This window comes from Cheilinus undulatus, linkage group 20, assembly GCF_018320785.1.
Source record: "Cheilinus undulatus linkage group 20, ASM1832078v1, whole genome shotgun sequence".
Classification (NCBI taxonomy): domain Eukaryota; kingdom Metazoa; phylum Chordata; class Actinopteri; order Labriformes; family Labridae; genus Cheilinus; species Cheilinus undulatus.
The window spans coordinates 19,213,848-19,239,148 of NC_054884.1; the positions used below are offsets into that span (position 1 = coordinate 19,213,848).

Consider the following 25,301-nt stretch of genomic DNA (forward strand, 5'->3'; position numbering starts at 1 on the left):
GTTCCCATTCATTCCTAACCCATGTTCCTCACTTCCTGCCCCCATCTGACATTTGTGCATCATAGGGATCACGTGACAGCAAACAACTTACAGACCTCTGAGTTAACAGATCAAACCTGTCAAACTATAAATTCAACATTAAATAACTATTCAATAATAAGTTGTGTTCCAAATTACATTCTCTTACTAAACACTTAATATTCTGGGTGCATAAATGCAAAAAGTGCAAAAAGTAAAAGTAAAATTTACTTGAGTAGGAGTAAAAGTACTGGTCTATAAATCTACTCAAGTAAAAGTAAAAAGTAAGACATTTAGAATTTACTCGTAGAATTTATGTAGCTGCCAAGGGGCTTTCAAAGTGAAATATGACCTGTCCTTAATGTGCAATGACAATAAGAAAATATGGACTTCCAACCAGATTGTTCATTATAAGGTGTGATCTAACCTAAAGTGGAAATACGGGAAGAAATATGGAATCATTCTCTTGCTATGTGCATGTACTGGCCATTATGTGTTGTGAATGCCAAACAACTGGTCGTTTTTATGTTGTTGGCAGAAAGCTTGGACCTCCTTGTTGTGGCTTTCAGTGTTTATTTTTTACTCAGTACTTGATGCTTTTTGAAATGTAATAAAGTACAGTACTTAACTCCAAATATACTGAAGTAAAAGTAGGGATTTTAAAAACTACTCACTGATTTGAGTAAATGTAATTAGTTACTTTCCACTCCTGGAAATGGACCATCAAAAAAAGATCAGCAAACAGCACTGAAAGCTTTTCATGATGTTTTTGCTCTTTTGTGACTTGCTGTGGTAAGACTTTGTGATCATTACGCATGGGGTATAGTTGTACTGTAAGAAAGTGCATAGGCTACAATGGTTTCTGCTATGGTAGCAATTAGCTTGAATGTAGTTGTAGAAAAGCAGCAATTTGATCAGACCTCAACCACATTTCTTTATTAAAACAAGAGCAAAGAGCTACACTGAAAGTTGCTCTTAGCAGAGAAGATATTTTTTGCACGTCTCCGGATAGGCTCTGGCATAAATTTTAGCCAGAAGACATGCTTTTCTGTTCAAACACAACAGTAGCACTAGCCTGTATAGCTCAGGTTAGCATGGGAGCTGTGCATGTCTGGCACCTCAAATCCTGTTTCCCTGATTGGCCCATTACTAATGTGACAGAATGTTCTTCCAATCACCTTCTGAGATTTTTTTTTTTGTAAGTCCTCCACATTAGTGACCTAGTGGGTCTGTAAAGATTTCATACTGTTAGCATCCGCTAGCCGACTAACATGGTATTAGCAACAGCATCACGTTTTAATCAGGCATTAACTAGTGGTGTGCATTTGGCAAATGTATGAAATATTGTTGTCTTCACTGCAGAGCATCCTTCTTTATCAGATGTCTGGTCAGATTCTTCACATGTTGTCATAAAAATAATAAATTTGATATTTTTCTTTTTTGGCCTTTTTTGCCTTTATTAGATAGGACAGTGGATTGAGTTGGAAACAGGGAGAGACATGCAGGAAATAGTGCCACGGGCCAGATTCGAACCCGGGTTGCCTGCGTATATGGCATGCACCTTAACCACTCGACTACTGGCATGCCATAAATTTGATAGTTTTTGACAGCAACAATACACAGTTAGAAAGAAAGAGGATAAAGGAAGTGGTCATTACTTTGGCTAAGTGCAAAAGAAAAGGCAATGCACGATTGAAACAAACACTACTCTGTGGAGGTTAGTGCTATGTACCATATTAGAGTATACTGCAGTAAAGTATATTAATGAAAATATGCAATCTGAAGCACACTAATGGTTTCTGTCAATATAGTTAGCTCATTTCATTATTATTATGTCAAAGCATTTATTTTTCTGGGGAGTCTAGATCTTATCAGTTATTTGATGCTAAAAAGATGCACACAGCTCTGCACAGCTCTGCTGCTCCTGCAGTGATGTGTGCACCGGATTAGCAGAGGGGGAATGGCAGATTAGACATAACAAGAGTCATTGAACTTTCTATAACCTTAAGTCTGCTTTGATTCAACACAACAGTCTGTTTGCCTGTGGACTTTTCTTGCCTGAGGTATCTTTGCCTTTTTATGGGACATTTTGGATGGAAGCCGGGACAGGACGGGACATCAATATAGTGGCAGAATCTGTACTCCACAACTCTGGCTCTGAATGATGTCACTAGCCTAATATGTCAGCGCCTGTTGTGGGGGATATTTTGGCTTCACTTTTGTAAAATGGGAGACATTGGAGATTTGTCATCTTATCTTCTTTGTACAGTCATTGTGCTGATAGAAAGCATAGGAGCAGAACGACTCGTGCCTACGGTATATACATGAAGCACTCTGCCTCAGGTGTGTCAATACTATTAACACTAAAACAAGCTGCCTTTTCTAGATCAATCCATCACCTGTGCCACTACAGTGTCTGTTAGCACACTCCTGTTTCACTGGCTGCAGGGTAATAGAAATGCACTGATAAATAAACTCAGTAGTTGACCTAGAGTAATGTTTATACAAATTAAAAAGTCATATAAATGCAGGAAAATCTCTATCAGAACTCACTGTCTAGTAACATCAATAGTAACATCTGAACAGCTCAGCGTGATGAAAAGTGGTCAGAACATGCTGTCTGCTCTTCATTTCTTCACTTTCTCCATGCACAGATGTCACTGTTTCAGTTTAACAAGTGGCTGTGTTAACTGGTGATTTTCAGCTGACTGTGTTGGTAGATCATTATCATTATAGCAGCTAAAAGTCCTTGCAAATGTCTCCTTCTGTAGACTAAAATAATATACTCATCATGTCACAATATACTCATCAGTTATGTATTTATGGGGCCCCTCTGTTGATCTCATAATTTAGAAATTCTAAGATGGCAGTCCAATACCTCACCCTGAACTAAGAATTCTGACTCTGGTACCTGGAAGAGGGGTCTGGTTGCAGACTGCAGACCTCAGATGCCCCCTCTTGCAGACCACTACAGTGAGACACAGCCTCTGTCAGAACGGACTCCTTAAACAAAGCCTGGCAGTTACATTTATGAAATAACCACATTGTAAACATTACAGACTAAACAACGTTTCATAAATAAAAAAGTTAAATTAAGGTCAGAGGTTTAATCCAGAATAAAATTATGGAATGAACGGTGGCTCGCTTTAAAGTCATAAACTTTAGCCTAAGCTATCATAACAACACTAGTTCTGTAGGTGACATTACTATGTTACAATGAAGCTATGTTAGCTTTAGCATGGTAGCTTTAGTTATGTAGCTACAGTAGCTTTGTTGGTTTAAGTTATGTAAGCTAAGTAGCTAAATTACCATGTAGATTCTCTAGCTAACAGAACTTTGTTAGCTTTAGCTATGTTAGCTGCGTAGCATCATCACCTAAAGGAACTTCATTAACTTTAGCTGCTTTAGCGATAGAGTGTTTTCGTGGATGACAACGTTTTTTCCTGTTAGCAGACCGTCGGCTTTATTTGACATTTTATAATCAGGTTTTGGCGGTCAGGTTTTTACCTCTAACTTTTGGTATCCTAACCTTTACCTTAACCCTAACCCTATGAGATTTTCTTTTGAAAGTTTTAACATATTTCTGTTCTAAAAGAGGTTGCATCTCAAGGTAGCATTTGCAAGAGGGGGCATCTGAAATCTGCGGTCTGCAGTCAGACTGCTTTGGAACTTGGAGCAACTTCAGTACCTCTAGGTACCAATTTGTTTTAACTGGAACCCGGTCAATTCAGGTGTGATGTGACTACCAGCTCATCTAACTTTACACTTAAAGGATTAATTGAATGCAGCAGCAATGAAATTATGACGATGATGATGATAATAATAATAAAACAAAAAACCATGAAATACACAGATAAAGGTCAACAGTTTACACTGATTAAATTAAAACACTAGTCCTATTTTTATTATTTTTCAGGTTAAAACATTAGCTTTTAAAACAAAATGTATCTGTCCCAGCTGGTTTGACAGACATGTCTTTGCACAGCTATAATGACACACTGTACACATGAACTTTACTCTTCATCTACCAAGCAGATAAGTACTGCATGCACCTACATCATGTTCACTTTTTAAGACGTGCACAGTCGGCACAGTAAACTGATGCATTGGACGTGTGATAGTTGTGTTGCAACTTCATGTGCTTAATTAACAGCATCTTTATCTCTAGACTGAGGGGTTTTTTTCTTATTCCAATGCTGATGCACCTTAGCTGAAACCCTAATTCTTTAATTATGTTATATGCTAACTGGCCAGTGTAGTCATGGACAGATTTCCTTGTAATTGGAAACCACAAATGTACCAGAAAAATGTGCAATTTTTCAAGAGTTTTCTGTTGTATCAAACTGTGCTGTGATTCGGCCTTCTGCCCTAGATAGTGTAATTAAATATAGAGAGATAAGACTGCATGACGCGAAGATGGCAGGACGTCATTACCCATCATACTCCTGGTAGAACTCGAAGAGCTGACAGGCGGCGTACGGAGGGAGGAGGCCGTTGTAGACGTCCAGAGCCGCCTGAAGGGTGATGAGTGTAGAGTCGTGCTGAAACGAGAAACAAACATCACAGCGCTATAACAAACACGGAGGCGAGTGAATGTGGAGCAGCCCCTTGTAAGTCAGATTTTAAATGTTTTGAACTCACAGCGGAGTACATAATGAATCTGAGAGGGCTTCCTTGCTCTACAACTCTGGAGAAATTCCTCAGGATGGCGTTGAGCAGCACCCCTGGTAAATTAACACATCAGTGTCAACAGTGCAAATGAAATTTACCTCACATCAACATGATCCTTTTGACCTTATTGAGCATCTTGTCTTAGCGCTGTAATCATCTTAGTCCCACTAGCACACATGTGCTAATATGCTTTCTGGAAACCCAGCTCAGCGTAAACAAAACCTCGGCCAACAGTCAGAACATTAGACACTCTGCTCTTTTTTCCTTCCTTATATTTCTCTCACAATGCTGCTTTTAAATTAATATCCTTTAATATGAGTCCTCACCTCCAGAGAGCCGGGCTTTCTCTTTGCGCTTGTGACTGAGGATGCTGTACATGACCTCGAATGATGCTACCCGCTTCAGGGTGTCCAGAACGTCTTGGGTGGCCCAGCGTGGGAGAGTCAAGTTATGGATCCTCTATGGCAAGAAGGATCATACAACATGCTAATAATCACATTACACAGCATATAAATGGTAACAATAGGGGTTTAAATGGCCGTATTTCATCGTCTATTTTCTCCTGTTTCTATTTTTAGAGCCAGTCTGAAGATAACAGATGCTCATTTTGCAAGTGTGAATGAGCACATTCAACCTGGCCTAGAATCCAACTAAATCATAATGCTGTAATTATGATTTCAATATGTTGTCAAATCCACATCTCGCTGTATGTGTAAATTTATTTTTCCCTCAATGCAGCGCCCCTCTTTCGTTGTTTCTCTGCAGATTCTCTTTCCTTTGTCCTGCACTCCGCTACTGGTGTTTCAGTTATTTTAAAGATTCACATAAAGTAAAAATATCAAGAATACCTGACAGGTAAGAGTGTCGTACACCCTCCATATTTTTTTGCCAACCAGTTTGGAGACGGGGTAGCCAGTGTGGTTGGAGAGCCCCTCTATAAAGTACTGCAAATAGATGAGACGAGATAAAACATGAGGTTACACCACTGATGGAGGAAATCACACACTATTTACATGTGTTAAAACATTAGCAGAGTATACATTAATACAACTGTTACCACCTTTTTTTTCTTGAAGTCCCACCACTTGTATCTAAGAAAAGCCGAAACCCCCCAAGACCAATATCTATTGTTTCATTAATTCAACCCTTACAAAACATGTCTACACAGTTTTGTCTTACAAAAATATTTTTTTGCGTATTTGTCGCACTTAAACATTTCAGATCAGCAAACAGAATTTAATATTAGAAAAAGATAACAAGAATAAACACGACATGCATTTTTAAAATAATCATTTCCTTTTTTTAAGAGAAAAAAAGTCATCCAAACCTTATACTACATCATGAAAGCTGAGGTTTGGCAGTAATCAGTCCACACCAGGCCGATGAGAGCCATTATCCACAAATGGAGAAAACCAACAGTGGCAAACCTTCCCATGAATAGCAGACCTACCAAAATAACTCCAAGAGCGCACCGATAACTCATCTAGGAGGTTACAAAAGAACACAAAACAACATCTAAGGACCTGAAGGCCTCACTTGACTCAGATAAAGTCAGTGCTCATGATTCAACAATAAGAAAGAGACTGGCAGAAATGGCATCCACGATAGAGTGCCAAGGCCAAAACCACTGCTGGGCCAAAAGAACACAAAGGCTCAAAGGATCTCTGTGATCCCAAAGACTTTAGGGAAGATGTTCTGTGGACTGACCAGACAACACATTGCTTGCTTGCAGTTGTTGTCGCCAAGCATAGCACAACAAGTTAGGTCAAGGGGGCTATTACTTTTTCAGACAGGACCAGGTAGGTTTCTCCCTTAATGAATGAAATCACTATTTAAAAACTGCTTGTTGTATTTACTCTGGTTACTCTGTAAGTATTTCCACTGTGTTTTGGCTAAAATGACCCAGTGCAACACACAGTATGTCAACTCAGCTGCCAGGGTGATCACAATAAAAACAATAACAAAGTTGACGTGTAGACACACGCTGCTCTGCTTCACCTGCTACTGCTGCTTTTGTTTGTTTGTTTGTTTGTTTGTTTGTTTGTTTTATTCTTTCTTTTTTTTAATGAATCATTACTGAACAGTAAACAACGACTTTGGAAATGGCAATTCCTCATATTGTGTCCTAACTACACATGAGCGTCGGACATAGCATTACATCACGTTGTATAATCAGTTCTTTTTGGTCTTGTCTGATGGCCTAAAAGCACAATTTTAGTCTCGTCAAACCAAAGATCTTTCTTCAACTTGATCATGGAGTCTTTTTGCCTTTTGGCAAATGCTGAGATTTAATCAGAGTTTTCTTCAACAGTGGCTTTCTGTTTTGCCACTCTCCCATAAAGCTTTGACTGGTGAAGAACCAGAGAACAGCTGTTGTATAAGAAGTCACACAGTAGGTTTTTAAACATATTACACTGGCTGTCCTCAGACTTTGGCTCAGCCCTGGAAAGTTCCTAAGGAGGAAATGTTTACTGGGCCATTGATCAGTTCCAGTAATTGTATTATAGTTATCAGGAAATATGTGTGTGTGTGTGTGGGGGGGGGGGGCATTTGGGAGTGTGTAGCTACACTTAGGCTGGAGATATAAAAAGCCTTTGTTGAGACAGGTTTGGAGTCTCACTCTTGTACCACTGTCCTGAAATAAACATGGCGTCAAGGCTGCATTCAACTCATTCTGACTCCTGACTCTTCTTTTAATGTAGTATTTCTTACTGCAACACATACTGGCAAACCAGTGACTGGACCTTCCAGACACAGGTGTCTTAATACTACAATCACTTGAGACACATTCACTGTACTCAGGTGATCCCCATTTCACTAACTGTGAGACCAGGGATGTAGCTAGGGATTTAGGGGCCCCAGAAATAACATTACATAGGGCCCCCCTAACCGGCTAGCCAGGCAACAAATGTTGCGTCAATTTTAGAAATGCATTTTAATGTATTTTTGAATCATAATTTCTCCATTTATGGGCAATATATTTAATATAGTTAAATGTACGTGCATTATTTTGCAGCGCTAGACTACACCGTTTGGTCATTTTTATGGGAGGAGCAGGGTCTCAATAATGTTTTATTTTATTGTATTTGACACAAATTTAAGTCTGTTGACTGATTCAATTAGTCACTTTTAATTCAATAATGACACTAATTACTAAGAAAAAATATGTAAAAACACACTTTTCATTGCAGGCTTCTCAAGGGCCCCTCACTACTGTGGGCCAGGGTAATCAGTATCCTTTTTCCCCTTGTGCTACGCCCATGTGTGAGACAACTAGCACCGATTGGCTGGACTTCTGTTGAATTACGTCAGTCACTTTAAAGAGGGGAATATTTATACAATCACTTTTTTTTTACTTATATATTTTTGTTTAATTGACATTACTTTGTGAAAATGTGTTTCCCCTTTGACACTAAAGAGGGATTTTTGTATTTTTTTTGTTAAAAAGCCCAACTATATTGGCCATAATTGATTTATAAAATCAATAAAAGGGCAAAGCATACAAGGGGAAGAAAACTTTTTATAGGCACTGTATAAAATAAATGTTTGCGATAGAAATCATGGAAATCTTCCCCTACAATCATATATTTTCAAATATCAATTTAATGGATCATTCATGCAAAAATGAACGCACAATAAGTCAAACATAAAAGGAAAGAGTTCTGTTTTTATAACTGACATTTTTCCTGCAGAGCAGCTGTGCCCAAGCTGGATCACAATATAAATATTTAAATCTTCAGGGTTGTAAGATATTTAACAGGTCTGGAAGAGGGAAATTGTGCAAAAAAGATTTGGATTCATATTTTAATACTTACGTTTCATAAATATCTGAAACACTAGAAGTGTTCTAAACTAAACACTGACCCTTTAGTGCAGAGTCATGAGTCAGAATAGATGGACACTGTCGGTGCTACCTTTATGACCTCCATTCTTATTTTCTGACTTTTTAAAAGTGGAAAATTTCAGGTCTTTAGGTTTAGTTTTAGTAAGAACTTTTTGTGCTATTGGCTAAGAAAAGACCAGCGATATTTGGAGTTTTAGAACAAAAAGTTGCTGATATATTTATTTATTTATAAGGCTGATGGTTGTGAATCCTCCTCTAGTGAAAGCACATGGTGAGAAAAGGCTTACTTTAGGTTCTTGCAGGTACAGTGCCTCCAGCAGAGGGTGTTAAAATTCAATGCAGGAGGCCATGAGATGATCTCAAACTCCACCTTAATAGGCAACACATGGGACTCAGTTTAATTAAAAGGTTTTCATTGTAATTCTTAATCTAATTCAATCCAAGCGTTAATTAGCGTCTTGGAGAATGTGAGAGAAATTGCACTGTGCAGCTTTTTCGAGGCACTGGAGTCACCCGTGCCTGAGAAAAAAAAATCACTGCGAGGACACGATGTCTACGGCATCACTAACACGTCCACTGGAGGTGCTGATCACGCTGGCACCAGAAACTGTGAAGTATATATTTCACTCTGCTGAGAAGTGTGCTTTTCACAGTGTTTGTTAATTTATAAATAAGGGCATGGATAAGCAAAGAGAAAGAGCTGAGGCCGACAAAAAGTATTAATCACTGCAATTCTGGTTACATAATGACAAACAAGAGTTAGAAAACAAGTTTCTTGGTGATTTACAGGCGCATGAATCATAGAAAGGTGATGCTAAGCTGTGATTACAGCTTTCACGTCACTAAGGAGGATCTGCAGCATTTAGAAGACTTTCTTCTTCTGTGGTTTCTCACCTGGTGGGCCCTGAGGAACCTCTGGTAGGTTTGACTCTCAAATGTCTCTGACATCAGAGCTCTGAAGCGTGGACAGTCTTTGCCTGGAGACCTCAGCAGCTTAAAATAAATAAATAAATAAATAAAAAAAGCAGAACATGAGTAGAAATGCCGGCACGTTTACTGCAGCTACTGCAAGTCTTCTGGGCACAATTATATGTTCATTTCACACTTTAAAACAGGAGGGAATTCAAGCACGCCAGGTTCACAGCGGAGGTGGACACAGGTGGAAACTTGAAGCTGCAGACTCAAGTTTATTTGGAGGAAATTGTGTTCTGATGTGCTGTGTGTGAGAAGAAATATTTATGTGGCTCTGCAGCACACCTTGTCCTGGGCTCTGGGGATGGTGTGCACTGGAATAGGCCGCCACAGTAACTGGGGCATGATGGGAGGCGGCCTTCTGGTTGGGGGGAACATCCCGGCAAGGCAGGCCTGGGCGCTCATCAGAGTTCGGTCATAGTCGGTGCTCCGGACGTATAACTTTTAAAGAAAGATTGAAGATGCAATTGTTATACATGTAACTGATTCAAATGGGACTCTCATTCTTTTAATAGAGAAGGTTAAATTTGCATCCCTGCACATTCTCTTCCTTCTATTTTTGTAGTATTAAAGATGCAAAATAAATGCAGCCAGCATACTGCAGTGTATCATGAGCTGCCTGTATTTATCTCAAGTCAACCGAGGTATTCCCTTAGCATGAAGAGGAGGGGGAGTCAGAAGAAGATCCAAATAGATGAGAGAGGGAGGGAGGAAAAAAGATCCCTCTCGCTGTGATCTCTTCTGACATCAGCCTTCGCTCGTCTATATCTCTCTGTCACCCGGTGTCAGGTTTTTGCACACAGTAAATCACGCTGATAAGGTTGGATGTTCCTGTGATGCCGAGAATGCTTTTTTTTTTCTTCCCTTTTTTTGCAGCCCTTTTGTCAAATTAAAACAGACATGGCAGCACAGAGAAAGGTAGGGGACAAGTTGATGGAGAGTTGGGCAACAAATCAGCAATGACAGGTAGAGAGGAGAGGTGTTATTTTTGGGCTAATTGCGTGTTATTCTGTCCTGACCAATGGGATGAAGAGGAATAAGAGGACAGTGAGCGTAAAGGATAAACAGGAAGCCTAAATCATATCTTCATAATGACTGTGTGCTGAGCATGCAGCCTGAGGGCGCACTGAACCAACATGCATGCTGCCAACTGCACTGTACACGAAGCCCAGGGGTGACATTAGCCCACATGTTAGGGCTTTAAACAGGCCGTGGCAGTGATTTCACCAACATGAGTCATGCTCATTAACTTAATGTATATTGTTACAGCCATTACAGAGCAGGCTTCATCACACATCAGCTTGAGTTCATATGTCGCAGGCCTGACAACATTTTGTGGCTCTAAAGTACCGGAGCCCTTTTAGGACATGCATCCATGTGTTTTACATGTCTCTGGTTTCCTGGAATACAGGGTCAGTTATTTTCTTGAGGTCTTGACCAGAGATGCTGGTTAATGGGTTTTTTGCCGATATCCAACATGTTGTTATTTCCAAGAAAGTCTGGCTGCAGACTGCAAATCTCAGATGCCCCCTTTTGTACACCACTACACCACTTTCAAGCTTTCAAATAAAAAACCTCCTGGTTTCGGTTAGGAAGTAAAAAACCTGACCTGCCAAACCTATTCCAAAACATTTAATAAACCCGAGTAAACAATCTGCTTACTGTAAAAACCTCCATGAGTCCTCCATGAGTATACTCTTAAACAGCTAACATAACTAAGGCTAGGCTAATGAAGCTACATTAGCAGCACAATGTGGGTGATTTAACGACATGGCAAATGTAGCTAAACCTACATTAGCTCACTCTATGTAAGTTTTAGCTTTGTTTGCTTAAGCTCATATTGCTTAAGATAACATAGCTACATTAGTTAACATACTTAAGGCTAAAGCTAATGAAGCTACATTAGCTGCATAATGTGGATGACTCTCTAGCTACTGTTATCTATGTAGCTAGAATAGCTAGGCTTTAGCTAAAGCTTAAAAAGCTAAAGTAAGCCCCTGTTTTCACTACATCTAAAGCAGGTCTTTACATAATTATACGCTAGATTAGATCTCTGACCTTTTTTCTTTAAATCTTTCCTCTGTTGGGGCGCAGGTGGCCAAGTAGTTAAGACGCGCCCCATGTGCACGGACAGCCAGGGTTCGAATCCGGCCTGAGGCCCTTCACCGCATGTCTTTCCCCAGCTCTTGTCCCTGTTTCCAACTCTATCCACTATCCTCCTCTATCAAAATAAAGGCACAAAAATGCCCAAAATAAACCTTAAAAAAAAAAAAAAATCGTTCCTCTGCTTTCTCCATTATTTTTACTTGCACCTGATTTGAATGTCGTGCTGCTGCTGGACTGTGCTGCTACTGTCAGTCTGAATTTGCCTCTCAGGCTGATGAGGGATTATGGAGCATGTGTTTTGTCACAGTCTGCAAATTTGGTACATAAATTGTTCCTTCCAAACAACAAAATTGTGGCTTTGTGAAAATGCTGGGGCTTGAAACTTTGCAAAACCACTAGCCAGAGTGGCTGGTGAGCAAAAGAAAGTTAATGTCAAGCCCTGGCTACATTAGCCACACAAGTTAAGCAGGCTACATAGATAACGTAGCTATATAACTGTAGCGCATTTGTAGTTAAACTGTAGTTAAAGCTAAGGCACACAAAGCAACATTAGCTGTGTTAGAATATGCTACATTTGTGAAAACTAGGCCCTGACTACTAGAAGTAGCTACGCAAACAAGGGCTCACTTTAGCTTCAATTGCTTTAACAAAAGCTAACAAAACTATATTGACTTACCGTACATAGTAACATTAACTACGTAGCTGGCAAAGCTATGTTATCTTTAGCTTAAGCTACCAAAGCTAAAGCAAGTCACTGTTCGCATAGCTATTTCTAAAGCAAGTCTTCATAATTAACCCTGGATTAGACATCAGACCTTTTTTTCTGTTTTATACATGATTTTTTTTGTCTGTTATGTGTGCAATGTAGTTATTTCATGAATGTAACTGTCAGACTTTGTTTATGAATAAAATTTAGTTTAAAAAAAGTCTGAAAAGTTGTACCTGCAATTTACATTACTTCTGTTCTGACAGAGGCAGCGTCTCACATTAGTGGTCTGCAAAAAGGGGCATCTGAGATCAGCGGTCTGCAGCCAGACTCCTCGTAGTGAAATTAGCACAAAGCAATGCTACAGCTGTTAGCCTGTCAAAGTCGGCATCCATTATGTGATAGCAGCAAGCTAACAAATGCAGGTATACACTCCGTTTCATCTCTTAGAATCTTTGAATTTCTGCTAGGTGAGTTTTCAGTTGGGATTTAATTAAAAATGCACTTACCCTACTGCTGATATGTAAGGCCGATATATCAGCTGTACCCATGGCAGACTCAGGATGTTTGAGGGGTAGGGGTGCAATTTGATAAAAGGGCACTTGCTGCATTGCTGCAAGTTTGGTCAGGTTATAAGGTCTCTGTTTCATTTGTCCACAGGAAGGACACTTAAGCATGTTTTGTCCACTGGAAGGGCATGCTGGAGGGCATATTTTGGGGGCACAACCGCCCTACTGCCCCCTCTGAGTCCTCCCTGATCTGTATATATTGGCAGAAATTGTCATTTGCCATTACTGATAATTTACTTTTTAAGCTACTATCTTCCATTACCCATATTACACAGATATCATACATAATTAGTCTTGACTTCTTGGTCAAAACCTCAAGGTATTAACATTGCTTCACCCATGATCATGAGTTAATTTTTTTCATGATCTTTTGAGAAAGACAGATTTTTATCATAGGAAAACCAGAGATGTCATCCTGAGATGACCTCATAAATAAGTTAAGCTCTCAAGAATACAACATAAAATATCTTCTTATCATTGGAAACTGTTTGAAATCAAATCTAGAACTGGAAAAAACCCACAGATGAACACTTACATAAAATTACACTGACCTCTTTGTTGTTGTAGTCCTCGCTAATGAAGTTTCCATATCGCCTCCTCAGAAACCTGCCCAGTTCAAACTGTTGTTTCATGCCCAGCTGGAAGGAAAATTACAGCAAGCACTGTTAATTTTTGTCAAATCTGACCTTTAGTTAAAGATTCTGCAGATTTAAGGTCAGTTCCAACATATTTACATAAAATAACCCTTCTACAAGGCCTTATAAAGCCAGAAATAATGAATGTACTCACTATAAAGGCTAATCGTCCTGGAGCAAAACAATGTAACAGGATGGGGTTCATTAAAAGTGTATTACAAGGTTTTTTCCCCTTCGTCTATAGTTTTAAGGCTTATTAGGAAATGTGTTTTACATGTCAGAAGTGAAATTAAGTGTTGTTGTTAATGCCACATTTAAAGTTACTCCCCACACCTTGAGAGAGATTAAATGTTAGACTTAATTAAACTAAATTTAAATGATCCAAAGTTAAGCCTCTCTGTTTTATCACGTTTCACACAGAGTATTGTTTCTATATATCTTCATTAACTTTAAAAGACTACATCTAGTGTTTAGATTTCTTTCCAGGCTTGGCTCCAGTCTGTTCCCGAGGGGTAAGAAATCACAGCAGGATATTCCATAGTCAAATGTAAGTGATATATTTAGAAAGTGGAAGCATTTAGGAGCAACAACCACTCAAACTCAAACTCAAATCGAGTTGTTGGCACTTTCTACACCTCAGTAGAATGTAAGTATTTCAAACTGGCAATTTAAGTATTTATACTTGGAGGTTATGTACATTTCATTAAATGTGAACAGCTTTTCCCAAAGTCAAGTCTGTTTTAGTTAGTGCATGTGGCAGATCCAGTGATGCTGTATTCCTGGTTTTGCCCCCTATCACCACACCCTAGGTGGCCATCTTCCTCCTGTGTAACTATTAAGGAGTAAGGCAGCATCCTGACATGTTAAAGGTAAAATATCATATTTTATATACTTAAGTATATCGTAGTTTTTCAGTCACATACTGATACACTAAGATGTGATGTATGGGTACCAAATATTAAATATCTAATATGTAAAAGAAGAATGATAATGCAGATGAGAGATACAGACAGAGGTGTATAGAGGGAACAAAAACAGAGTGCAGTCTCGTGCTGAGTGCAGCTGGATAATATCGAGCCATGTGCACACCCTTCATGCCAGGTTCTGGGTTACCAGGTCATGAGGGCAGGGGTTTTGAAATTTTATGTAGTCATGGATTCATAGATAATCTGACAACTTCGGAATCTTCAGTCAAACAAATGAAACATATGGATCAATTTATATGGGTTATTTATGGTCAGGCTGGGGAAATTATGAGGGTTTCCCTTGAGAAATCCCACGAACATGTGGGTGAGAGAAAACTGGGAAGAACTTGAGTGTTTGCAGCTTTGTTGAATGCTTACATGAGCTGTCATCTATGCCTAAAGTTCTCAACTGGTGGGTCAGGACCCAAAAATGGGTTGCAGAGCAGTGAGAAAGTGAGTTTGCTGTGAGAAACGTTGGAACAAAAAGTCTGTGTTGCGCAGAATTTTTGAGGGTGTAATAGGATGTTGGAAGGGTGACTTATGCTTGTTGCTATCAGAGACGAATGAAATGGATGTGTCAAGTTTAATTTTACACTGGCAGTTTAGCAAAGAAATCTGAGCCTAATGGGACTAAGTTGTAGTATAAAGCCATCAAGAAGACAAACAGTGATGCTTTGCTCTATCTTAGTGTCGAACTACACTGTTCATCATTATGTAAATATATGTGGAGTTTCCCCCACAGGGTGTCTGGGCTCTCCCTTAGAGATAGGACGAGAAGCTCAGCCATCTGAGAGGGATTCGGAGTAGAGCCGCTGCTCCTCCGTGTCGAGAGGAGCCAGATGAGGTGGCTTGGGCATCTGGTCCGGATGCTTCCTGGACGCCTCCCTGGTGAGGTGTTCTGGGCAGGTCCCACCGGGAGGAGGCCCCGAGAAAGACCCAGGACACGCTGGAGAGACTATGTCTCTTGGCTGGGATCCCCTGGGAAGAGTTGGACGAAGTGGCCGGGGAGAGAGAAGTCTGGGCTTCCCTGCTTGGGCTGCTGCCCCAGCGACCTGACCTCGGATAAGCAGAGGAAGATGGATAGATGGATGGATGGGGGGGGGGGGGGGCTGGATCGTGATTGGTCCGTGCTAATGAGTCAAAATGTGTATAACCCCCAATTTCCACATAGTGTTCCGTCTGCGCCAGTTGGAGTAGATTTGCTTTACTCCAGAGAAATTTGCTCCTAACCTGACATGCTGGCTAGACTCTCATCTGTGCACTGCATGGATATATTTCACATTCATCTGGGAAACCTCCTATACAAAGTGTTTGGGAAAATTGCAGATACACTAGAGTTACAAGTGAGCTAAAATCTACACCAGTGACAGCTGTTGCTATCAGCTTCCAGTACAACTAAACCCGCCCGTAGATACCGCCTTGTTCTCCTCAAATGACGCTAATTGGTCAGATCTGTTTTCACATTGCTTTAGATTGAAGCTTTGCAAGATTGATTTGCCTGATGACAAACATGGAATCCAGCCAATCCATCTGCTTTCCGAGGTTAAATTGCTCCGGTTCTTGCCAGTCTTTTTGGTCTCCAGAACACGTCCATCCAGCATCCATCTCTGGTTCTTCCCTTTGATTTGTTAAAAACATCCACTGTGTCTATTTTCAGAACCACTTCTAACTTGTGTCATTTTGATCTGTCCAAACGAGAAGATACTTGTGGGGACACACAGGGCATCCAGTTAATTTCATAATAAAAGACCAGGTACAGACTGACAAACGTTTTTCTCTTCACCTTATTAACAATTCGCATGAATGGGAAGCAGAAGAAAAGCAGATCACCTTCAGTGATCAAAGTAACCTGTGGATTGTATGTTTTTTTCCTCTTTATTCTGGTGTGAACTTTTGATCTTGTTATTCAGCTATTTTCCACTTCAGAAATAAACCCAGTGGGTTGAGGGTGGGCAACGTCGGCTGGAGCAGATGGAACACTTTGGACATGGACCATGCGGCTACTGCAGGTAAGACCTTATGTCTCTAGAGTATTTAAGTTCAGTCTTTTAAGTAGCATGAATAAACCACTTGAGCATTAAACATATCAGCTAACATTACTGTATGATTACTAACATTACTGTTAGCTGCTAATTATGCAGTCCTGTTGTCTCTTGTAACACAAACGGTTGATTAGAAATGGTTAAATGCTAACATTAGCAACTGTTGCTATTGAAGTAAATACTAGTTGACGTAACGCCTGATGTCTCTCTAGTCATTTTACACCACAAAGCTAAGCTAAGTTACCATCTGAAAGCCACAGGCCGTCACTTGAGCATTCACCATATTAGCTAACATTACTGTTAGCATCGTTACAGTAGCTAGTAATTTAAGTCTTTCCTTTCATCTCTCTTTAACAGTATGAAATGGTTATGTTTGCGAGGAAGTGGTTTAATACAAGTTAGCTGTTGTCTTTAAGGCAAATGAATAAAGTGTAATGGCCCTTCAGATTTTCCTGTAAATATGATGAATTCACCTCGAGGCCTGGAGCAACGCCTAGGAGCTTGTTAGATAAAGGAATACAATAGACAGATTTTCTAAACTATTTTCATCTAACAGCTTTCCACTTTTGCTTCTTTTATCTGACATTTCCTGCTGAAAAAAGCATGAATGAAAGCACATACACCCACAAGCACACAAAGTAACACCCCTTACCTCAGTGAGTTGTCCAAAGCCCTGAGCCCACACTTCCTCCCCATGAGGGTCTCGGGGATATGACTCAATCGGCGATCGATCTCCATGTCGGAACACCTTAAAAATCAAAACATGTTATATCACATGGACTCAGCTGGGATGCCATGCTGCTGTGTGTGACAGCCATTACACTGTGTACTTTAAGGACAAATATCCAGCCTGACACAGGAGCCAGGAATAGAAAGCTGTGATCTTGTACAGTCCAGTGATGATTTGAGACAAAGAAGAGTGATTTAGACGATGACATCAGACAAAAATGCAGGTGTATTATTATCCTGAGTGATACGACACACAGGCTAACTAAACCGGATTATGGACACATATGAATCATCCATCTAAGGCCACAAGATCCTACACAGTCAAGTCAACAACTTTTCTTCCAAAGGTAATTCTTATTTTTTTATTCTCTTTATAGTTTATTCTTCTTTATTCTCTGTTACACAAAAATATCTTCCTAGGATTGAACTAAAAGTGATCTTAACTTGACACAAAAACTGATCAAAGTGACTGAAAAAAGTCAAATATATAAAAAATAATATGCACTACCAATTAAATTACAATGCCAATTTTATAGCAGAAAACAAATGCACTAGGACTGTTTCCTGCTACACTATATGGACAAAAGCATTTGGCTGGACCTGTCATTTTCTGAGTTATGGGGTTTCAATTAGACTCATTTCCACAGATTTACAAAATAAAGCACCTAGCCATGCAGTCTACATTTGCAAACTTTTATTATACAAAATGGGTTGTCCTGAAAAATTCAGTGACTTTAAATGTGGTACTGTAATGGATGCCACCTTTGTAATAAAACTGTTTGTGAAATGTCAGCTGTTGGATATTCCATAGTCAACTGTAAGTGATATTATTTAAAAGTGGAAGCATTTAGGAACAACAGCAACTCAGCCACAAAGCAGAAGTGGGGTCAACAACTTGCTAAGTTGCTTAAAGTCGTTCTGAACTTACACTTGCTTTGATGTAAGCACAAAAACTGTGCAGCAGGAGCTTCATAGAATGGGTTTCCATGGCCGAGCAGCTGCATGCAAGACTGACATCACGAAGTCCACCAAGTGTTGGATAGAGTGGTGTAAACAACAACACCAACTCTGGACTGTGGAGAAGTGGAAACATGTTCTGGGGAGTGGCGGATCTGAGTCTTAGTTTGGTGGATGCCTGGAGAACGCTACTTGTCTGACTGCAATGTTCTATCTGTGAAGTCTGGTGGAGGAGGGATAATGGTATGGGGCTGTTTTTCAGGGTTTGGGCTTAGTGCTTTGGTATACCAAGACATTTTGGACAATGCTATGCTTTCAACTTTGTGGCACCAGTTTGGGGAAGGCCCCTTTTTTGTTCCAAGATGCCTGTATCCTGGTGCACAAAGCAAGGACTATGAAGACATGGTTTGATGAGTTTTGTGTTGAATAACTTGACTGGCCCTCACAGAGCCCTGACCCCAACTCCATCAAGCACCTTTGGGGTGAAATGGAACAGACAAGGCCTTCCCCAGCAATACTTTTTTTAGATTAAAAAAAAAGTACCTGAGCAGTAACCTGGCATGCCAGATGGATGTGTTTCACACATCTGACTGGTAAACCTTCCATAGACAGCGTTTGGGAAAGGGCAGAGCCTTTGTAAAAAAATCTCAGAATGTGACTGGATGAACGTTCTGTCTGTCGCATCTTTACGGGCCAATCAGAGCAACAAAACACGTGACGCAGCTGCTACCGAGCTGCGCACCTGCGCCTCTACCAAAGGAGTACACTCCATAGGGAACTGCAAAACGCCACGAACCTGTAGACATGTCAGTACACGACTTTTGTCATTTTTGAAAAGAAAACAACTCAATGTCGTTCTTTGTTCTTCTTTTAACAAAGAAATGTCATCAAGTTCTGATAAAACTGGCGCTTTAGCAGCATCCACACCAATATCTTCCGCCACAGTTGCACCGGCCTCTTGTCGCTGCTTGCTTATGTCCCAACTCCGCCGTGCCCATAAGTGCTGCCCCTCGTCGCTGATTGGTCTTGTCACTTTCTAACTGGTCTTGGTCTTCTTCAAGGTCTTCTTCCAGCGGAACGTGCCCAGAGTTAAGAAACAAACGCAGCGCTACAATGTACTTTGAGTTTAAAGTCTGCATTGCCTTCTCGATTGAAGGCCAACCCTACCACAGTCAGGAAGTGACCAACTTAGTGGATGACTTCACTCATGGATCAGAAGTGTTTAACATAGAAATAACAATAATTCACCAAGGAATCTCAGCAATGGTCACTGTACAACACACAACATCTAAACACACATAAATGCATCTAAAACAACCCACCAACAGTATGATGGGAAAACTCCACCCCCAAATTTGTAATGGCAGTATCCCTCTCCTTTTCCCCTGCCCATTATTAAGCAACCTATAATGCTGGGTCACTATTTCTAATCCAACTTTGGGTCAAACCTTTCCAACCTGTGACCCAGCAGCCTTGACCCAGTATTTAAGTTATACTAATAACCTGGCATTTTTTAGTGTGTATGTTGCATTTGTTTCCCTTACTGTACTGACAAATTTAATGACTTCAAAACTGAGGGTCAAACTGAATAGAATATATTATTACACCTCTAATGACTACATGTAATTACAAGCACTGACATCAGGGCTGTCATTATCATGTTGTGTTCGCTGTGACCTTGGATTTTCTCTTCTTTACATCATGTCTTGTCTCCTGTGTCGCCCCCCTCACAGGGAAAACGTCCCACTCTTGCTTATAAGCAACACAGGAGGACTTTAGAGGCAAGCTGTCCTGAAACTGTGCATGTGTGAAGGCAGCTCTGGTTTTTCAAGTTGATAGCCCAACCATAATAGTAAAGCTTAATATAACTTTGGACAATAGGATGATTATTGTATACTAAAAGACATATTTGAATAGAAAAACTACATATATTACATGGGTTTAAGGTCACAGATGAAAAAAGGATTAATAAATTCATAGAAATGGTCCAGTGATAAGACAATACTGCAATATTCAGTAAAAACCTCAAAGTGTCTGCTTCATTCCATCACTGCACTATGGTGTAAAAAGAAAGATATGCAAAGAGGTTTATGAACAAAGCCGCAGTGTCTGGGGGAGATATGCTCGAAACTGTTGGAGTTTGGGCTCAGAGTAATCCTTTGTGACATAAAATGTGTAAATATAGTAATGCTCAGTGAGCAGAAAAATACAGTGTAATCAGCAACAATGTACAGTAATGTCACTCTTTGGAGATCTGAAGGGGCTTCAGGATGAAGCTCAAACTCCGCCGTTCGACAAATAAACCCTGTCAGTGATGTACAAACATCTTAGCATGTGATAACACTGCCGGGAGGCAGATTTTCATGAAAGCAGCTACATGGTCAAATGTCATGTGTGCACAGAGAGAGCAGAAAAGATGTGTACTTACAGCCACGACAAACTTGAGCACACGACTTTCTGTGAAGCAGAAGCAACAGAGGAGGAGACACAGCAAGCTTTTCTGGAACTTCCTCATTTTTGGTGTCTGTAGCCTTCAGACTTGTATGAATGAAAAAGACATGGCATTAAATAGACTTGAGGAGCAGAAATTTATGGAAACACTATGTGGGCATGCAGCATTTTTTTTACTGTTTTTTCCAAAATATCCTGTTGTTCTCTTGGGATAGCAGCTCATTTATGCAGTTATCGCTTCATAACAATACCAGTTTTTCCATTTCAGTATATTACTTTCTCAAAATTAATTAATTTTCACAGTAAATCCAGCATTGATATCCTAAGATAACAGCTTAACTAAGCAAACATCCCATGAAAACAGCAGCAAGTTGCACATGACTGAGTTAAAATCAAGAATTAAATGTAGGGACGCATACCCTCTTTGGACTTCTGCAGAAAATATTTGATAACTGCAGGTTTAAGTGCAAGAAAGTGCATTGTTACACATGTTCAGTCATCTATAGCAAACATATTTAAATGCTGCATTCCAGTACTCTGCACACTTATTCAAAGATTTACAAAATGCATATGCAGAGCACAACTGCAACAAAATAGCTTGTCCATTTTTTTTAGCAGATAATGTAAGAAAACACGTAGAATGCACTTAATTTAGCACACAAGATTTTTTTTAGCCAAATGAAATTTAGACAGAAGAAGCAGAAAGCTGTGCATGACTTCTTCTGTAACTGGAGGAAAAATAAAAGAAACATGAGCATCCTAAAGGTCATCAGGGGCAGAATAAAAAAAAAAACTTGAGTGTTTAAACCTTAAGAGGTTGCAAAATTCCTCTTCAGACTCTATTATGTAACATACTTGTAAAATATAAATGTTTTGTCATGTCTGACTTCAAAAACAACTTCCATTTTAATTTAGAGAATACAGATGTAATAACAGTAGAGCAGATCCTCCAAAAAGTCATACAAAGATAGCAATAATGTACATAAACAAATGGACTTACCTCAGCACTCTTGCTCACTCATAATTCTCTCTCAGAGTTGCAGACAGTAGAAGCTGACCTGTGTGCATCCCAAACTTGCACCCGTCCCCAGATTGACATTAAGTGCATGTTGCAGTCATAGGAGTGCTTTTATAGCCCTCCTACCTGACCTCGTGTCTCTCTCTCTCCCCGGGGATTTCTGGTCTCGATCTACTTCACCCTCGACTGGAGCCCAAATCACTCCACTGTCTCTGCCAGTTCCCCCGTCGTGCACTGACATCCCCCCTCCCCCTCCTTGGCCGACATATTTGAGTCAGAATCTGAACTTAAAAACCCACTTGTCCCTCCAGCGTGTGGACGGCTGCACTTTAAAGCCACAGTAGTACAATCCTAAAACACTCCAGCTTTTCAGCAACAATAGGACAAAAGAAATGGGTTAAGACTCACCTACCTGGCTTCACAAATTGTACTCCTACTTGCGTAAACACACAGACACGCACTTACACACTGGGCCCAGGGCCACAAACACTCATTATAACTTGCTATGTCATCCGCCGTGGGTTTGGACCCAAAATTACAGGGCCTGCAGTGTTTTCCCTGACTCGACACACATGTAAGTGTCTGTTAGTATCAAAGCAGCTTTATGGGATACAATGGGATTAGTGAGTGTGAAGATGTGGAGCTATACAGTGCTGACATCATGTTTGATAAGTGGGAGATAGGATCTGTTGTACTATGTACTACATGGAGATGTAATTCGCTGAGGTGGCCTGTCAGTGTTACATCAATGTTCTAATCATTATGTTCTCTATATGCAGAACAAGCCGGGAAAATAATCCCTTTTACTACAGTTAAACTTACAATACCATGACATGAGAACTCTCTGCCTCATCCAAATTCACCTAAGGAACAAGGCTGGTCATACAGAGCATTGTTATTGTAAACCAAATTCTATGTTTTTCCTTTTACAAACATCCATAGTCATACTAAAATGATTAAAAACATGTAATTAAAAACACAAAATTGGTGGCATTTTCCTTTATTTTCATAAGCCTGATTACTGTAATTTACTTTGAGTCAATCCTAAAAACATGTAAACACTGACTTTTGCACCAAATCTGAGAAATATTTAGTGAAAACTCAACTAAAAGGCCTGAAAGGGGGGTTGATAAACAATAAAACAACATAATTGTGAAAACTTTTTGAAGATTAAAGCTCCTGTGGGATGTTTTTTTTTTGGGGGGGGGGGGGTTATGAATCAGACTGAGTTTAAAAGTGAGGCCTCTTTATGACTAATCATAGCAAAATAGACCATCAGCATAAAGATTGATTGTTTCTTTATGGTTATTATTGAAGCCAGAAACAGCTGCAGCAGGGTAGGTGTCAAACAGACTTTATTTATATTTTCCATGATGACTGCTTTCACAATGAGTGATGCATTTAACTGTTTAAAAATGAGTATTTCTTTAAACACTGCTCTTACAATTTCAGGACAAAAGCATTCAAGAGACAAGGGTTCATGTTTTGTCCACAGGGGGCACCAAACTCAAGACAAACCGAAGTTCCTCAGGAGCTTTAACATCAGACAATAGACACACAAATGTCATAGAGACAAAGTTTCAGTCCTTTTTAAAGATATATTTTGGGCTTTTAAGGACATTATTAATAGTAGAAGAGAGTAGATGGAATCAGAAATAGGGATAAAGTAGTGGGAAAGAGACATGCAGGCAAAGAGCCACAGGCTAGACTTTAACCTAAGTCATCTGTGCCCCAGTTTTAGTCCTTTTATGGGACTTCAATTTCTTTTTAATCATTACAATAACTGGGAAAGCTGTGGAATGTGCAAAACACCTGCAACATTTGACAGATAAGTCGGATAATTGATGGTGGGACCATGACTGGTTATAAGGGAGGAGCCCCCTTGAACGGCTTAGTTTTTTTTACAATCAGTAATGCCTGTTGAATCCTCCATGCTGAAGAGGAAAAGGACCACCCAGAGGACCATTATTACTAGCTTAACATATAAAAGCCAGTATCTGTAACAGTGTGGGGGGTGTATTAGTGCCCATGGCATGGTTAACTTGCACATCTGTGAAGGCACCATTAATACTGAGAAGTACATACAGGTTTTGGAGCAGCATACACTTCCATCCATGCAGATCAGGTCTTTTTGTCTGCTTCTTTCAACAACACAATGTACAACAATATATTGCATGAGTCACAGCAGCATGGCTTCACAGTAAAAGAGTGAAGGTATGAAGCCCAGACCTGTCTCCAGTTAAAAATGTACAGTGCTGTATTATGGCATCACTTTAGATGTGCATTTTGCAAAGATGAGGAAGAATTAAATTTTCAATACCTTAATTAGTGTTATAATTAGTTATCAGTCCCCAGACGCTTACAGAGTGTTTGAAGAAAAGGTGATTTAACATAGTGGGAAACATGCTCCTGTCCCATCTTTTTTGGAACATGTTGCAGGGATCAAATTCAGAATGTGTCTGTATTCTCAAAGTAACAAAGTTGATTAGTTATCCATTATTAGTGCTTCAGTTTTTAATCACATACTTAATGTGCCTTCGCAACATCCAAAATAAAACACATAAAAGCTTTAAGGGTAAAATACTGACATTTTGAAATGGGAGGATTAATCACAATTACCTACAGAAGTTCCAGGATTAAATGCAATAAAACATTTCAATCATTTGTCAGAAACAGATAACAGTAACAATAAACAACCCCATTCCTTACATGAAAAGTAGTGCTGTCAGCATTAATGCATTAATCTTAATTAAAATCCAAAAATCAAAAACAATTCAATAACAGTTTTAAAATGTAAAATAAATATGGTCATCCCCAAAATACATCCGTACTTGTCATTACAAAAAAAATCATTCCCTCATAAGGTCTTTTCTTGTCACTTTCTTACGTCTTTCAGTGACAGCTGCAAACACACTCCACAAATAGTTCTCCTAAAACATTGTAAATCCCAAAAGAAGAAACTCTTACCCCCAAGAAACACGCTTAAATTCCCTGACAAAATGCAAAATAGTGGAATTATTAAATTGGAAGATTAACCCTGATTGAGAATTTTAATCATTTGACAGCCTTGTGGAAGCATTTAGGAACAACAGCAACTCGACCACATAGTGAAAGACCATATTGATTCCATAGCTGAAGAGTTCTGAACCTCCACTGGCACTCATAATCACACAAAAACAAAAACAGCTTCATGCAAGCCAAGCATCAGATGGAGTGGTGTAAAGCACACTGACACTGGACTGTAGAGCAGTGGAAACATGTTCTGTGGAGTGACGAATCACAGTTCTCTGTTTGGAGGTCAGATGCATGAGTCTGGGTTTGGCAGATGAGGATAACATTGCCTGCCTGACTGCACTGTGCCAACTGTGAACTTTGGCTGTTTTTCTGGGTTTATCTCGAGTGAAGGATGATCTTAATGCTTCAGCATGCCAAGACATTTTAGAAAATGCTATGCTTCCAACTTTGTGGCACCAGTTTCGTGAAGGACTGTTTGTATTCCAGTATGACTGTGCCGCAGTGCACAAAGTAAAGACTATAAGGACATAGCTTGATGAGTTTGATGGGGCAGAACTTGACGAGCCTGCACAGAGCCCTGACCTCAACCCCAGTGAGCACCTT

General features: G+C 39.8%; 1 protein-coding gene across 1 annotated transcript in view; it reads right to left on the reverse strand.

Moving 5' to 3' along the window:
- Positions 1–25,301, reverse strand: part of LOC121528604 (testicular acid phosphatase homolog) — a 28,399-nt gene that overhangs the window by 1,545 nt on the left and 1,553 nt on the right. Inside the window, exons 3-11 of the mRNA XM_041816117.1 lie at positions 23,186–23,217; positions 17,181–17,276; positions 13,438–13,524; positions 9,791–9,946; positions 9,428–9,526; positions 5,538–5,633; positions 5,016–5,148; positions 4,660–4,742; positions 4,453–4,559 (exon numbers count right to left, since the gene is read on the reverse strand). Of these exons, the coding sequence (XP_041672051.1) occupies positions 4,453–4,559; positions 4,660–4,742; positions 5,016–5,148; positions 5,538–5,633; positions 9,428–9,526; positions 9,791–9,946; positions 13,438–13,524; positions 17,181–17,276; positions 23,186–23,217 (889 nt within the window). The remainder of the gene's footprint in view (positions 1–4,452; positions 4,560–4,659; positions 4,743–5,015; positions 5,149–5,537; positions 5,634–9,427; positions 9,527–9,790; positions 9,947–13,437; positions 13,525–17,180; positions 17,277–23,185; positions 23,218–25,301) is intronic.